This window comes from Pseudophryne corroboree, chromosome 12 (assembly GCF_028390025.1).
Source record: "Pseudophryne corroboree isolate aPseCor3 chromosome 12, aPseCor3.hap2, whole genome shotgun sequence".
Taxonomy (NCBI): domain Eukaryota; kingdom Metazoa; phylum Chordata; class Amphibia; order Anura; family Myobatrachidae; genus Pseudophryne; species Pseudophryne corroboree.
The window spans coordinates 168,482,582-168,500,025 of NC_086455.1; the positions used below are offsets into that span (position 1 = coordinate 168,482,582).

Below are 17,444 nucleotides of genomic sequence, written 5' to 3' on the forward strand. Positions count from 1 at the left end.
AAGAGCCTGGCAGTAACAGTTGCAGGCGCCGGTGGTATGAACCTGGCAGTAGCAGTTGCAGGAGCCGGTGGTATGAGCCTGGCAGTAACAGTTGCAGGAGCCGGTGGTAAGAGCCTGGCAGTAGCAGTTGCAGGAGCCGGTGGTATGAGCCTGGCAGTAACAGTTGCAGGCGCCGGTGGTATGAACCTGGCAGTAGCAGTTGCAGGAGCCGGTGGTATGAGCCTGGCAGTAACAGTTGCAGGAGCCGGTGGTAAGAGCCTGGCAGTAGCAGTTGCAGGAGCCGGTGGTATGAGCCTGGCAGTAGCAGTTGCAGGAGCCGGTGGTATGAGCCTGGCAGTAGCAGTTGCAGGCGCCGGTGGTATGAGCCTGGCAGTAGCAGTTGCAGGAGCCGGTGGTATGAGCCTGGCAGTAGCAGTTGCAGGAGCCGGTGGTAAGAGCCTGGCAGTAGCAGTTGCAGGAGCCGGTGGTATGAGCCTGGCAGTAGCAGTTGCAGGAGCCGGTGGTATGAGCCTGGCAGTAACAGTTGCAGGAGCCGGTGGTAAGAGCCTGGCAGTAGCAGTTGCAGGCGCCGGTGGTATGAGCCTGGCAGTAGCAGTTGCAGGAGTCGGTGGTATGAGCCTGGCAGTAGCAGTTGCAGGAGCCGGTGGTATGAGCCTGGCAGTAGCAGTTGCAGGAGCCGGTGGTAAGAGCCTGGCAGTAGCAGTTGCAGGAGCCGGTGGTAAGAGCCTGGCAGTAGCAGTTGCAGGAGCCGGTGGTATGAGCCTGGCAGTAGCAGTTGCAGGAGCCGGTGGTAAGAGCCTGGCAGTAGCAGTTGCAGGAGCCGGTGGTAAGAGCCTGGCAGTAGCAGTTGCAGGAGCCGGTGGTATGAGTCTGGCAGTTGCAGGAGCCGGTGGTAAGAGCCTGGCAGTAGCAGTTGCAGGAGCCGGTGGTATGAGTCTGGCAGTTGCAGGAGCCGGTGGTATGAGCCTGGCAGTAGCAGTTGCAGGCGCCGGTGGTAAGAGCCTGGCAGTAACAGTTGCAGGCGCCGGTGGTATGAGCCTGGCAGTAACAGTTGCAGGAGTCGGTGGTATGAGCCTGGCAGTAACAGTTGCAGGAGCCGGTGGTATGAGCCTGGCAGTAGCAGTTGCAGGCGCCGGTGGTATGAGCCTGGCAGTAGCAGTTGCAGGAGTCGGTGGTATGAGCCTGGCAGTAGCAGTTGCAGGAGCCGGTGGTATGAGTCTGGCAGTAGCAGTTGCAGGAGCCGGTGGTATGAGTCTGGCAGTAGCAGTTGCAGGAGCCGGTGGTATGAACCTGGCAGTAGCAGTTGCAGGAGCCGGTGGTATGAGTCTGGCAGTAGCAGTTGCAGGAGCCGGTGGTAAGAGCCTGGCAGTAGCAGTTGCAGGAGCCGGTGGTATGAGCCTGGCAGTAGCAGTTGCAGGCGCCGGTGGTATAAGCCTGGCAGTTACAGTTGCAGGAGCCGGTGGTATGAGCCTGGCAGTAGCAGTTGCAGGAGCCGGTGGTAAGAGCCTGGCAGTAGCAGTTGCAGGAGCCGGTGGTAAGAGCCTGGCAGTAGCAGTTGCAGGAGCCGGTGGTATGAGTCTGGCAGTTGCAGGAGCCGGTGGTATGAGCCTGGCAGTAGCAGTTGCAGGCGCCGGTGGTAAGAGCCTGGCAGTAGCAGTTGCAGGAGCCGGTGGTAAGAGCCTGGCAGTAGCAGTTGCAGGAGCCGGTGGTATGAGTCTGGCAGTTGCAGGAGCCGGTGGTATGAGCCTGGCAGTAACAGTTGCAGGAGCCGGTGGTAAGAGCCTGGCAGTAGCAGTTGCAGGAGCCGGTGGTATGAGCCTGGCAGTAGCAGTTGCAGGCGCCGGTGGTATGAGCCTGGCAGTAGCAGTTGCAGGAGCCGGTGGTATGAGCCTGGCAGTAGCAGTTGCAGGAGCCGGTGGTATGAGTCTGGCAGTTGCAGGAGCCGGTGGTATGAGCCTGGCAGTAGCAGTTGCAGGAGCCGGTGGTATGAGCCTGGCAGTAGCAGTTGCAGGAGCCGGTGGTATGAGTCTGGCAGTTGCAGGAGCCGGTGGTATGAGCCTGGCAGTAGCAGTTGCAGGAGCCGGTGGTATGAGCCTGGCAGTAGCAGTTGCAGGAGCCGGTGGTATGAGTCTGGCAGTTGCAGGAGCCGGTGGTATGAGCCTGGCAGTAGCAGTTGCAGGAGCCGGTGGTATGAGCCTGGCAGTAGCAGTTGCAGGAGCCGGTGGTATGAGTCTGGCAGTTGCAGGAGCCGGTGGTATGAGCCTGGCAGTAGCAGTTGCAGGAGCCGGTGGTATGAGTCTGGCAGTTGCAGGCGCCGGTGGTATGAGCCTGGCAGTAACAGTTGCAGGAGTCGGTGGTATGAGCCTGGCAGTAACAGTTGCAGGAGCCGGTGGTATGAGCCTGGCAGTAGCAGTTGCAGGCGCCGGTGGTATGAGCCTGGCAGTAGCAGTTGCAGGAGTCGGTGGTATGAGCCTGGCAGTAGCAGTTGCAGGAGCCGGTGGTATGAGTCTGGCAGTAGCAGTTGCAGGAGCCGGTGGTATGAGTCTGGCAGTAGCAGTTGCAGGAGCCGGTGGTATGAACCTGGCAGTAGCAGTTGCAGGAGCCGGTGGTATGAGTCTGGCAGTAGCAGTTGCAGGAGCCGGTGGTAAGAGCCTGGCAGTAGCAGTTGCAGGAGCCGGTGGTATGAGCCTGGCAGTAGCAGTTGCAGGCGCCGGTGGTATAAGCCTGGCAGTTACAGTTGCAGGAGCCGGTGGTATGAGCCTGGCAGTAGCAGTTGCAGGAGCCGGTGGTAAGAGCCTGGCAGTAGCAGTTGCAGGAGCCGGTGGTAAGAGCCTGGCAGTAGCAGTTGCAGGAGCCGGTGGTATGAGTCTGGCAGTTGCAGGAGCCGGTGGTATGAGCCTGGCAGTAGCAGTTGCAGGCGCCGGTGGTAAGAGCCTGGCAGTAGCAGTTGCAGGAGCCGGTGGTAAGAGCCTGGCAGTAGCAGTTGCAGGAGCCGGTGGTATGAGTCTGGCAGTTGCAGGAGCCGGTGGTATGAGCCTGGCAGTAACAGTTGCAGGAGCCGGTGGTAAGAGCCTGGCAGTAGCAGTTGCAGGAGCCGGTGGTATGAGCCTGGCAGTAGCAGTTGCAGGCGCCGGTGGTATAAGCCTGGCAGTTACAGTTGCAGGAGCCGGTGGTATGAGCCTGGCAGTAGCAGTTGCAGGAGCCGGTGGTAAGAGCCTGGCAGTAGCAGTTGCAGGAGCCGGTGGTAAGAGCCTGGCAGTAGCAGTTGCAGGAGCCGGTGGTATGAGTCTGGCAGTTGCAGGAGCCGGTGGTATGAGCCTGGCAGTAGCAGTTGCAGGCGCCGGTGGTAAGAGCCTGGCAGTAGCAGTTGCAGGAGCCGGTGGTAAGAGCCTGGCAGTAGCAGTTGCAGGAGCCGGTGGTATGAGTCTGGCAGTTGCAGGAGCCGGTGGTATGAGCCTGGCAGTAACAGTTGCAGGAGCCGGTGGTAAGAGCCTGGCAGTAGCAGTTGCAGGAGCCGGTGGTATGAGCCTGGCAGTAGCAGTTGCAGGCGCCGGTGGTATGAGCCTGGCAGTAGCAGTTGCAGGAGCCGGTGGTATGAGCCTGGCAGTAGCAGTTGCAGGAGCCGGTGGTATGAGTCTGGCAGTTGCAGGAGCCGGTGGTATGAGCCTGGCAGTAGCAGTTGCAGGAGCCGGTGGTATGAGCCTGGCAGTAGCAGTTGCAGGAGCCGGTGGTATGAGTCTGGCAGTTGCAGGAGCCGGTGGTATGAGCCTGGCAGTAGCAGTTGCAGGAGCCGGTGGTATGAGTCTGGCAGTTGCAGGAGCCGGTGGTATGAGCCTGGCAGTAGCAGTTGCAGGAGCGTAAGACTGCAGCACTGGACATATGGCAGCAGAGGACACCACCACTGTGAGTGGATGCAGCACAATACACCACCACTGAGGACACTGGGGATGGAGACACGTCCTCTCTCTACACCAGTGTGTCCCAACCTCGGTCCTCAAGGCACACTAACAGTCCTGGTTTTAGTGATATCCAGGCTTGAACACAGGTGACTTAATTAGTACCTCAGTTATTTTGATTTAACCATCTGTGCTAAAGCCTGGATATCACTAAAACCTGCACTGTTGGTGTGCCTTGAGGACCGCGGTTGGGAATGCCTGCTCTACACTCTCCAATGCCGGAGTGAAAATGGCGGTGACGCACGGCTCCTTATATGGAATCCAAACTCTGCAAGAATCCGACAGCGGGATGATGATGTTTTGCCCGTTTCTGGTTTCAGAGTCAGGCGGGAAAACCCGAGCCGGGCTCGGATACGGGCTCAGGTAGTGAAGTTCAGGCGGGTTTGGTTCTCAGGGAACCGAACCCGCTCATCTCTAGTATGTAGTAAGGTTGCTGCACAGTATGCAGACAACAATAAGTTAAAGTTGTCCAAAGGTAAAAAAAATCTTTCATGTTATAAATAACAACATCCCTGTTGGCGCACCGTATAGCCTGGTACTGTTACGCTTGCTACACACTGGTAGATATATCTGCAGACCAGTGGATCTGCAGATATATCTAGAGCCGGATCGAGCAGTGTGTTCGTTGTGCATACACACTGCCTGATCCGTCGTGAGTGATGTCATAAACTGGGCGGGCATTTACATGCACCCGCCCAGTTGAGCCGTCAATCACCGTCGGCTGGTGCAGCATGTGTACCGGCGTTCGACTGACAGCCAGTACACACACAATGATGCACCAATATATCTGTAAATATATTGGTCATCGCGTGTGCTGCAGGGCTGACGCAATATGTCTGTGAATGACGGCGTTCACAGACATGTCGTTGGTACACCCCGGCCGACGGACCTGGGTGTACCAACCAGTGTGTACCCAGCATTACGTAGATTTTGTTAGGATTCTGTTATAAGCATAGAGCAAATAAAGTATCTGAGTATTTCTAGTTGGTAAGATCTTGGTTTAGATGATAAACATGTTTGTGGCTTAGGGTCTAGGGTCCTCTTTCCGCAAAGACCACCAATCACTTAGAGATGTGGAAGTTAGTAGCCAGTGCATCACTAAAGAACCTTCCATACCGTGACTGGCCATCAGTACTCTGATTGGTGGATAGCTCCAGCCATCCACCAATCAGCATTCTGACAGCCATTTGTTGTATATCTGCAGGCTGGGAGGGGGTAGAAAACGCTGCCTGGCTGCTCTGATTGCGTGTAATTCACAACCAGAGCAGCCGGGCAGTATCTTCTACCTGCCTCCCAAGCCAGGGGGGGGCAGATGTCCCCATCCCAGATGTCCTTGCTTGAAGCCCCATAGAATCGTTGCAGCCCTGGGCAGTTGCCTAGTGTGCGTATAAGTTAAGATGGCGCTGTGTCAGCGGCAGCTTTACCTGGCACATAGTGGCAAACATTTGGCTGTGGTCATATGGAGAAACTGGTGAAGTTTTCAATGGTATCTGCGTAAAAGGATGCACCAATCGGTATTGAAGCATGCACGGTCACGGACAGCAGGCTTCTGGGTCCTAGCACATTCGGCTGATCGGATAAACACCAGGGAAGGAGTATGTAGCGGCATTTGCATAAACTCATAGATGGGCCACCGCTAATAGACGCTACTGTGTGCGCTTTTGCGTGTGACTCGGAATCGGGCCCAATAAGTCATATAGTTACTCTTCTGCTCTTAGCAGAAGGCTCTTAGTGGGTTATGTCATCTCTTCCAAGGTGTCAGGAATGGCGTAAGTTCAACAAAATATAACTGATTGCCGCTTTAAATTTAGTTTGTAAGGAAAAACCAGCCATATAACTTTACTTATAGCCACTTTAAATTGAGAAGATTTCTTAATCTCAGAACCTATTAGATACCCCCTTAATGTAAGAACTTGGGTGGTCATTCCGAGTTGATCGCTCGCTAGCAGTTTTTTGCAGCCGTGCAAACGCTATGCTGCCTCCCACTGGGAGTGTATTTTAGCTTAGCAGAAGTGCGAACGAAAGGATCGCAGAGCGGCGGCAAAGTTTTTTTGTGCAGTTTTAGAGTAGCTCAAAACCTACTCAGCGCTTGCGAAGTCTTCAAACTGTTCAGTTCCGGATTTGACGCCACAAACACGCCCTGCGTTTGCCCAGCCACACCTGCGTTTTTCCTGGCACGCCTGCGTTTTTTCGAACACTCCCTGAAACGCCCACTTCATGTCAATCACTCTGCGGCCACCAGTGCGACTGAAAAGCTTCGCTAGACCTTGTGTGAAACTACATCATTCGTTGTAATAGTACGTCGTGCGTGCGAATTTCGCCGCATGCTCAGAAGTGCCTTTTTTTTGCCTCATCGCTGCACAGCGACCGAATGCAGCTAGCGATCAACTCGGAATGACCACCTTGTTTAGCTGGAATGCACATTGCTTGGGGGGAGGGGGGGGGAAGGGTCTCTTGTGTAATAGTTGGTAAGCACTTGACAGCAGTTGCCTGATTTAGGATTTAGTGAATGTTTTGTTTCCTAGTCATAGATGTGAATATTGGGAGACACATTTAGCTCTGTGAAGTAACAGTTTAAAGGGACAGGGGATGGAATTACAGCCTGCTGTATAGCATGCAAGGACTGGATATACGGAGATCGGTGAGACCTGTTTTGTGCATAACGTCTTGACCTACTTAAATTGTATCATCTAGAGGGGCTGGGTTCGTGTGACCGCCGGTCACCATACCAACGCTGGGATCCCGGCTTTTAGATAGTCGGCAGGAGGGTGGGATGGCGAGCACAATGACTGTTGGGCTATTCAGCGTTCGGGATCCCGGCGTCGTGAAGTAACTGCCTTTGTAAAGACACTTGAAAGGCAATATACGTGTAACTCTAAGGGCAGCCACGCCTGCGTCTTAATGCTAATGCCCCAGTGAATTTTTTCAAAACTGAGACTTTAGGCTCCATGATCGGACGCATCATCGTTTGGGTACCATACTACAAAAAGGATATCCTGGAACTAGAAAAGGTTCAGAGGCGGGCGACCAAACCTGATTAAGGGGATGGAGATGCTGGAATACGAGGAAAGGCTAGGCATGTTTACACTGGAAAAGAGGAGACTAAGAGGGGACATGATCAACATCTACAAATATATAAGGGGACAATACACAGAGCTTGCGAGGGATCTGTTTTTGGTAAGATCAACGCAGAGGACACGTGGACACCCGCATAGGTTGGAATGGAGATTTCGCACACAGAGACGGAAAGGTTTCTTCACAGAAAGGACAATACGTGTTTGGAATTCCCTGCCTGAGAAAGTAGTAACGGCAGACTCGGTCAACACCTTTAAGAATGGGCTAGATAAGTACCTTAAGGATAAGGATATACAGGGTTATGGTGCGTAGTCACGCGCTATAGTTATTAAAAAAAAAAAAGATGATTAAACACAACGGCCGACATTAGAAACAGACAAAATTAGTCCTAAAAATAATACAGCGTAGGAGACCACAAATAGGATGAACTGAATGGACAAATTGTCTTTTTTTTCAACCTCAGAAACTATGACTATGACACTATCAAAACATGTGTCAGCCATATGGCAGGTGAAGCGTCAGTGTTTTTAGGCGCAGCTGCTGTCAGCAATGTGTCCATTTCCTAGCCACACCCCCTCCCCCCAGTACCTCCCAGGGCTGGCCACTAACATCTACTCTCCCTGCGTCCAGATTTGTTCTGCAGCTCTGTGCGGTATCCATCTGAATGATTGCGCAGTGTGACGCACATGCAGTGTGAACATCCGTTATATGCAATGTGTCGAGTTTGCACCAAGTCGCCTCTAACTCAGGTACTACGACAGATGTGTCCTCGTGCATCATTGCTGCAGTCACGCCAGACAGCCCCATTCGGCGCGCCAGGTTGCGCAAGAATATTCTAGTGTCTGCCAAAAATGCATCTTAGTCGCAACGCAATGTGACTACGACGACGCAGCAGCAGACTGTGCTGTTTAATGTGATATGTAATGCTTTTATATCTGTGCGATTGAGTCTCTGGGGTAAATTTACTAAGGTGGGAGTTATTTAGAACTGGTGATGTTGCTCATAGCAACCAATCAGATTCTACTTTACATTTCTCTAGCTGATTCGAGAAGATAATAGATTGGTTGCTATGGGTAACATCACCAGTTCTAAAAAATACTCCCACCTTAGTAAATTTACCTCTCTGAATCTGTATACAAAGTGCTACAATGAATCTGTATACAAAGTGCTACAATGCATCTGTATACAATGTGCTACAATGCATCTGTATACAATGTGCTACAATGCATCTGTATACAATGTGCTACAATGCATCTGTATACAATGTGCTACAATGAATCTGTATACAAAGTGCTACAATGAATCTGTATACAAAGTGTTACAATGAATCTGTATACAAAGTGCTACAATGAATCTGTATACAAAGTGCTACAATGAATCTGTATACAAAGTGCTACAATGAATCTGTATACAAATGCTACAATGAATCTGTATACAATGTGCTACAGTGAATCTGTATACAAAGTGCTACAATGAATCTGTATACAAAGTGCTACAATGAATCTGTATACAAAGTGCTACAATGAATCTGTATACAAAGTGCTACAATGAATCTGTATACAATGTGCTACAAGCAGCTTTTTTCCAATGCAAGTTCCGTTGTGCTCCGTATACAGCCTCAGTCACACACAATATACAGGTGTCGCATATTAATCAGCGCAGTCTCCACGTGTGTCCTAGTCGCATCGCATCGCAACTAAAATGCATTTCTGACACACACAAAAATGAGCCGAGAGGACACATCTGTATGTTTACAATGGAGAATATAAAACTGATTTTATATGATGTCGGTAGTCTGCAGGGCGCCTATAGCTTTTACATGTACAGCGCACAGGAGACACCTGTTTACTGCATTTAATGCCTATGACTAGCGCCAGTGTGTAAGCACTGCAGCGCATTTCAGAATCTTGACTTGTGAGAACGAAATGCGATTACTAGGTCACTGTCACACTGTATAAAGTTACCGGCACCTCAGACTAGGGGCCTAATTCAGACCTGATCGTAGCAGCAAATTTGTTAGCAGTTGGGCAAAACCAAGGCCCTCATTCCGAGTTGATCGCACGTAGCAACTTTTTGCTGCTCGTGCGATCAACTTGACGCCGCCTATGGGGGAGTGTATTTCTGCATAGCAGGGCTGCGAACGCTTGTACAGACCTGCTATGCTAAAAAGTTTCCTGCAAAACAAGACCAGGGTCAGACTTACTTACCCTGTGCGACGGATTCAGCGACGAAGGTCCCGGGATTGACGTCAGACATGCGCCCTCCAAATGCCTGCGTTTGCCTCACCACGCCTGGAAAACGGTGAGTTGACGACCCGGAATGCCTCCCGCCTGTCAGTCTTCTTGCGATCGCCGCTGCGATCACTTTTTCCGCTGGCGGCGTTGCTGCTCACCGGGCAATGACGCGTGTGCGCAATGCGTCCACCATGCATGCGCAGTAACGACCCATTCACACCGATGCGACAAACTGCAGCGTGCGAATGGGTCGGATGACCCCCCATGTGCACTGCAGGTAGGGCAGATGTAACATGTGCATAGAGAGTTAGATTTGGGTGTGGTGTGTTCAATCTGCAATCTAAATTGCAGTGTAAAAATAAAGCAGCCAGTATTTACCCTGCACAGAAACAATATACCCCACCCAAATCTAACTCTCTCTGCACATGTTACATCTGCCCCACCTGCAGTGCACATGGTTTTGCCCAACTGCTAACAGATTTGCTGCTACGATCAGCTCTGAATTAGGCCATAGATCAAGTGGCAGAAATTCCTGGGAAGGAAGGAATTGGTGACCAACTAAATGACATGAAATACAAAGGGACTACTATTCTCCTGTGCAAACACGGAACTCGCGTCTCACTAGATCTTCCCATTATAATTACTCGTTACTGAAACATGACAGAGCTCAACTAACTTCTGATATTCAACTCACCATGTACCATTTTGTAATCCCACACCATATTGCACCCATCACACCACTATAGTAGGAACTAGTGGCATCCCGAAAGTATGAGGCACCACGTACCTCACGCTTCCATGATATCCCTGGCTCCTAGTAAATTGATACCCTTGAATAATGATTCATCCCACCCAAAACATAACCCTTCGGTATGTATAGGACAGGACGCTGCAATGGCAAAATAAATACGGACTCTTCATATATACATAGACTTTTATATCCTGACATAAAATGAATATATTCTCTGTCAACTTCTACATTATCTAATACAGCATCGTAACAAAATAGAAATCCATCCACTTTATATACAGCAGGTTGGAGGGGAAAAAAATATTTTGGTCTTTGCAGGAATATAAATCTACAAGTTCCTGAAAAACTTTAAATTTTCTTTTTCTTTTTTTCTTTTTTTAAACCGGTTCCATCAGTTCAAAGAAATATTGATCAGAATAGAAATCGTTCAAGTACCCAGAATATTTAGTCCAGTAGAAAGTTCACAAAACAAGGGGAGGAAAAAAATCCCAGTTTCCTTGTGACCTCTTGTTCTTTACAAAAATATCCTGTTTTGTTCTCATGTCTGGTAAATAAAAGGATGAAATTCTCGTTTTCCACAAAGATTTAACACGTCGTTACGAAATAATCCAGTGTGTCATAATACTAAAATGTCTAATTAGTGGTCAGACAAAACCCACATTGTCATTCTACAAACATTCATCTGATGATCTAAACAAGTCTTGGGTGGACAGCTCACGGCTGGTGGTGCATGCTGGGAATTGTAGTTCAATAGCCAAAGAGCCTGACGTAAGCTCCAGGATAGCGATCTATTATTGCACATTGCGCGTATTATATAGAAGAGGCGGTCAGTGCTTCTGGTTTCCTAACGTCCATCTACAGTCTGTACAAAAGTATTGTATAGTCTTCCGGGTAAATGTATATACAATATATTGTGTCTGCAGCTTATGTTCTGCCCTTGAGTGGCCATATATACAGTTCGTCATTACAAGTGCCTGACGCCTTTCAGCTTCTTTTCAATAGGAAAAAAAAATGTTTTCTACAAAGGTCCTTTGAATTGATTTCCAGATAGGTGCTGTCTGATCGAAGGTTTTGAGTTCGCTGCATCTCCCAACTTTCGCCATACAACCTGCAAGTCAATAAAGAAATATTTATGTGCAGTATGTTCACCAAGGACCAGCATCGGCATCAGACAACATATTCCTACATACTGTGGTGTCTCTGGTCCGCCAGTCTCAGCTCATAGTTATGTCTGGTCAAAGTGGTACATAAAGATCCAAATAAAACTATGGGGGTAATTCAGACCTGATCGCAGCAGCTAATTTGTTAGCAGTTGGGTAAAACCATGGGGGGTCATTCAGACCTGATCGTAGCTGTGCTAAAATTTTACGATCATCCACACAGACATGCGGGGGGACGCCCAGCACAGGGCTAGTCCGCCCCACATGCCAAACCCGGCCTCACCGCACAAGTACAAAAGCATCGCACAGCGGCAATGCTTTTGTACTTCAGGAGTAGCTCCCAGCCAGCGCAGCTCCTGCGTGCTAGCCGGGAGTTACTCGTCGCTGTGATGGTCGCAGCGGCTGTGTGTGAGGTCATGTAGCCCCCCGCACGGTCTGGCCACTCCTGCGTTGGCCGGACCGCGCCCACAAAACGGTGGCCAGACGCCGCCGTGACGCCCCCTCCCGCCCAGCAACTGCCTCTGCCTGTCAATCAGGCAGAGGCCATCGCTGGGCTACGACAGCCGTTGGCTGTCTGGCATGTGCCGGTGCACTGCGGCGCCGGCGCACGCACACTTCTGACCTGATCGCTGCTCTGCGATCAATGACCCCCCCATGTGCACTGCAGGGGGGCAGATATAACATGTGCAGAGAGAGTTAGATTTGGGTGGGTTATTTTGTTTCTGTGCAGGGTAAATACTGGCTGCTTTATTTTTACACTGCAATTTAGATTTTAGTTTGAACACACCCCACCCAAATCTAACTCTCTCTGCACATGTTAGATCTGCCCCCCCTGCAGTGCACATGGTTTTGCCCAACTGCTAACAAATTTGCTGCTGCGATCAACTCTGAATTACCCCCAATATTTGTTCATCAAAATATGCTCAGTCAATAAAAAAAATAAGATTTTACTTACCGATAAATCTATTTCTCGGAGTCCGTAGTGGATGCTGGGGTTCCTGAAAGGACCATGGGGAATAGCGGCTCCGCAGGAGACAGGGCACAAAAAGTAAAGCTTTTCCGATCAGGTGGTGTGCACTGGCTCCTCCCCCTATGACCCTCCTCCAGACTCCAGTTAGGTACTGTGCCCGGACGAGCGTACACAATAAGGGAGGATTTTGAATCCCGGGTAAGACTCATACCAGCCACACCAATCACACCGTACAACTTGTGATCTAAACCCAGTTAACAGTATGATAACAGCGGAGCCTCTGAAAGATGGCTTCCTTCAACAATAACCCGAATTAGTTAACAATAACTATGTACAATTTATGCAGATAATCCGCACTTGGGATGGGCGCCCAGCATCCACTACGGACTCCGAGAAATAGATTTATCGGTAAGTAAAATCTTATTTTCTCTATCGTCCTAGTGGATGCTGGGGTTCCTGAAAGGACCATGGGGATTATACCAAAGCTCCCAAACGGGCGGGAGAGTGCGGATGACTCTGCAGCACCGAATGAGAGAACTCCAGGTCCTCCTTAGCCAGAGTATCAAATTTGTAAAATTTTACAAACGTGTTCTCCCCTGACCACGTAGCTGCTCGGCAAAGTTGTAATGCCGAGACCCCTCGGGCAGCCGCCCAAGATGAGCCCACCTTCCTTGTGGAGTGGGCCTTTACAGATTTAGGCTGTGGCAAGCCTGCCACAGAATGTGCAAGTTGGATTGTGCTACAGATCCAACGAGCAATCGTCTGCTTAGACGCAGGAGCACCCATCTTGTTGGGTGCATACAATATAAACAACGAGTCAGATTTTCTGACTCCAGCTGTCCTTGCAATATATATTTTTAATGCTCTGACAACGTCCAGTAACTTGGAGTCCTCCAAGTCACTTGTAGCCGCAGGCACTACAATAGGCTGGTTCAGATGAAATGCTGACACCACCTTAGGGAGAAAATGCGGACGAGTCCGCAGTTCTGCCCTGTCCGAATGGAAAATCAGATATGGGCTTTTGTAAGATAAAGCTGCCAATTCTGACACTCTCCTGGCAGAAGCCAGGGCTAGAAGCATGGTCACTTTCCATGTGAGATATTTCAAATCCACCTTTTTTAGTGGTTCAAACCAATGAGATTTTAGGAAGTCCAAAACCACATTTAGATCCCACGGTGCCACTGGAGGCACCACAGGAGGCTGTATATGCAGCACTCCCTTAACAAAGGTCTGGACTTCAGGGACTGAAGCCAATTCTTTTTGAAAGAAAATCGACAGGGCCGAAATTTGAACCTTAATAGATCCCAATTTGAGACCCATTGACAATCCTGATTGCAGGAAATGTAGGAATCGACCCAGTTGAAATTCCTCCGTCGGAGCACTCCGATCTTCGCACCACGCAACATATTTTCGCCAAATTCGGTGATAATGTTGCACGGTTACTTCCTTCCTTGCTTTAATCAAAGTAGGAATGACTTCTTCCGGCATGCCTCTTTCCTTTAGGATCCGGCGTTCAACCGCCATGCCGTCAAACGCAGCCGCGGTAAGTCTTGAAACAGACAGGGACCCTGCTGAAGCAAGTCCCTCCTTAGAGGTAGAGGCCACGGATCTTCCGTGATCATCTCTTGAAGTTCCGGGTACCAAGTCCTCCTTGGCCAATCCGGAACCACTAGTATCGTTCTTACGCCTCTTTGCCGTATAATTCTCAATACTTTTGGTATGAGAGGCAGAGGAGGAAACACATACACCGACTGGTACACCCAAGGCGTTACCAGCGCGTCCACAGCTATTGCCTGCGGATCTCTTGATCTGGCGCAATACCTGTCCAGTTTTTTGTTGAGGCGAGACGCCATCATGTCCACCATTGGTCTTTCCCAACGGGTTACCAGCAAGTGGAAGACTTCTGGATGAAGTCCCCACTCTCCCGGGTGAAGATCGTGTCTGCTGAGGAAGTCTGCTTCCCAGTTGTCCACTCCCGGGATGAACTCTGCTGACAGTGCTATCACATGATTCTCTGCCCAGCGAAGAATCCTTGCAGCTTCTGCCATTGCCCTCCTGCTTCTTGTGCCGCCCTGTCTGTTCACATGGGCGACTGCCGTGATGTTGTCCGACTGGATCAATACCGGTTTTCCCTGAAGCAGAGGTTCTGCCTGGTTTAGAGCATTGTATATTGCTCTTAGTTCCAGAATGTTTATGTGAAGAGACGTTTCCAGGCTCGTCCATACTCCCTGGAAGTTTCTTCCTTGTGTGACTGCTCCCCAGCCTCTCAGGCTGGCGTCCGTGGTCACCAGGATCCAATCCTGTATGCCGAATCTGCGGCCCTCCAATAGATGAGGACTCTGCAACCACCACAGAAGAGACACCCTTGTCCTTGGAGACAGGGTTATCCGTAGGTGCATCTGAAGATGCGACCCTGACCATTTGTCCAACAGATCCCTTTGGAAAATTCTTGCGTGGAATCTGCCGAATGGAATCGCTTCGTAAGAAGCCACCATTTTTCCCAGGACTCTTGTGCATTGATGTACAGACACCTTTCCTGGTTTTAGGAGGTTCCTGACAAGCTCGGATAACTCCTTGGCTTTTTCCTCCGGGAGAAAAACCTTTTTCTGAACCGTGTCCAGAATCATCCCTAGGAACAGCAGACGAGTTGTCGGCATTAACTGGGATTTTGGAATATTCAGAATCCACCCGTGCTGTTTTAGCACTTCTTGAGACAGTGCTAATCCCATCTCTAGCTGTTCTCTGGACCTCGCCCTTATTAGGAGATCGTCCAAGTATGGGATAATTAATACGCCTTTTCTTCGAAGAAGAATCATCATCTCGGCCATTACCTTTGTAAAGATCCGAGGTGCCGTGGACAATCCGAACGGCAGCGTCTGAAACTGATAGTGACAGTTTTGTACAACGAACCTGAGGTACCCCTGGTGTGAGGGGTAAATTGGAACGTGGAGATACGCATCCTTGATGTCCAAGGATACCATAAAGTCCCCCTCTTCCAGGTTCGCTATCACTGCTCTGAGTGACTCCATTTTGAACTTGAACTTCTTTATGTACAGGTTCAAGGACTTCAGATTTAGAATAGGCCTTACCGAGCCATCCGGCTTCGGTACCACAAAAAGAGTGGAATAATACCCCTTCCCTTGTTGCAGAAGAGGTACCTTGACTATCACCTGCTGAGAGTACAGCTTGTGAATGGCTTCCAACACCGTCTCCCTTTCGGAGGGGGACGTTGGTAAAGCAGACCTCAGGAAACGGCGAGGTGGATCTGTCTCTAATTCCAACCTGTATCCCTGAGATATTATCTGCAGGATCCAGGGATCTACTTGCGAGTGAGCCCACTGCGCGCTGTAATTTTTGAGACGACCGCCCACCGTCCCCGAGTCCGCTTGAGAAGCCCCAGCGTCATGCTGAGGCTTTTGTAGAAGCCGGGGAGGGCTTCTGATCCTGGGAAGGAGCTGCGTGTTGCTGTCTCTTCCCTCGACCTTTGCCTCGTGGCAAATATGAATAGCCCTTTGCTCTCTTATTTTTAAAGGAACGAAAGGGCTGCGGTTGAAAAGTCGGTGCCTTTTTCTGTTGGGGAGTGACTTGAGGTAGAAAGGTGGATTTCCCGGCTGTAGCCGTGGCCACCAAATCTGATAGACCGACTCCAAATAACTCCTCCCCCTTATACGGCAAAACTTCCATATGCCGTTTTGAATCCGCATCGCCTGTCCACTGTCGCGTCCATAAAGCTCTTCTGGCCGAAATGGACATAGCACTTACCCGTGATGCCAGTGTGCATATATCCCTCTGTGCATCACGCATATAAAGAAATGCATCCTTTATTTGTTCTAACGACAGTAAAATATTGTCCCTGTCCAGGGTATCAATATTTTCAATCAGGGATTCTGACCAAACTACCCCCGCACTGCCCATCCAGGCAGTTGCTACAGCTGGTCGTAGTATAACACCTGCATGTGTGTATATACTTTTTTGGATATTTTCCATCCTCCTATCTGATGGATCTTTAAGTGCGGCCGTCTCAGGAGAGGGTAACGCCACTTGTTTAGATAAGCGTGTTAGCGCCTTGTCCACCCTAGGAGGTGTTTCCCAGCGCTCCCTAACCTCTGGCGGGAAAGGGTATAATGCCAATAATTTCTTTGAAATTATCAGCTTTTTATCAGGGGCAACCCACGCTTCATTACACACGTCATTTAGTTCTTCTGATTCAGGAAAAACTATAGGTAGTTTTTTCATACCCCACATAATACCCTGTTTAGTGGTACCTGTAGTATCAGCTAAATGTAACGCCTCCTTCATTGCCAAAATCATATAACGTGTGGCCCTACCGGAAAATACGGTTGATTCGTCACCGTCACCACTGGAGTCATCGCCTGTGTCTGGGTCTGTGTCGACCGACTGAGGCAAAGGGCGTTTCACAGCCCCTGACGGTGTTTGAGTCGCCTGGACAGGCACTAATTGATTGTCCGGCCGTCTCATGTCGTCAAACGACTGCTTTAGCGTGTTGACACTATCCCGTAGTTCCATAAATAAAGGCATCCATTCTGGTGTCGACCCCCTAGGAGGTGACATCCCCATATTTGGCAATTGCTCCGCCTCCACACCAATATCGTCCTCATACATGTCGACACACACGTACCGACACACAGCAGACACACAGGGAATGCTCCTAATGAAGACAGGACCCACTAGCCCTTTGGGGAGACAGAGGGAGAGTTTGCCAGCACACACCAAAAGCGCTATATATATATCAGGGATAGCCTTATAATAAGTGCTCCCCTATAGCTGCTTTGTTATATAAAAATATCGCCATAAATTTGCCCCCCCTCTCTGTTTTACCCTGTTTCTGTAGTGCAGTGCAGGGGAGAGACCTGGGAGCCGTCCTGACCAGCGGAGCTGTGAGAGGAAATGGCGCCGTGTGCTGAGGAGATAGGCCCCGCCCCTTTTCCGGCGGGCTCGTCTCCCGCTATTTTGAGAAATCAGGCAGGGGTTAAATATCTCCATATAGCCTCTAGGGCTATATGTGAGGTATTTTTAGCCTTTATAGGTACTCATTTGCCTCCCAGGGCGCCCCCCTCCCAGCGCCCTGCACCCTCAGTGACTGCCGTGTGAAGTGTGCTGAGAGGAAAATGGCGCACAGCTGCAGTGCTGTGCGCTACCTTTAGAAGACTGCAGGAGTCTTCAGCCGCCGATTCTGGACCTCTTCTGTCTTCAGCATCTGCAAGGGGGCCGGCGGCGCGGCTCCGGTGACCATCCAGGCTGTACCTGTGATCGTCCCTCTGGAGCTTGATGTCCAGT

At 50.3% G+C, this 17,444-nt stretch overlaps 1 protein-coding gene across 2 annotated transcripts in view; it reads right to left on the reverse strand.

Moving 5' to 3' along the window:
- Positions 1-10,187: 10,187 nt before the first annotated feature.
- The window catches only part of CCDC85C (coiled-coil domain containing 85C), a 148,642-nt gene continuing 141,385 nt past the window's right edge, over positions 10,188-17,444 (reverse strand). For both annotated transcript variants that reach the window (XM_063948467.1, XM_063948466.1), the window contains one exon: positions 10,188-11,124. In XM_063948467.1, coding sequence (XP_063804537.1) covers positions 11,035-11,124 — 90 coding nt within the window. In that variant the 3' untranslated portion in view covers positions 10,188-11,034. The remainder of the gene's footprint in view (positions 11,125-17,444) is intronic.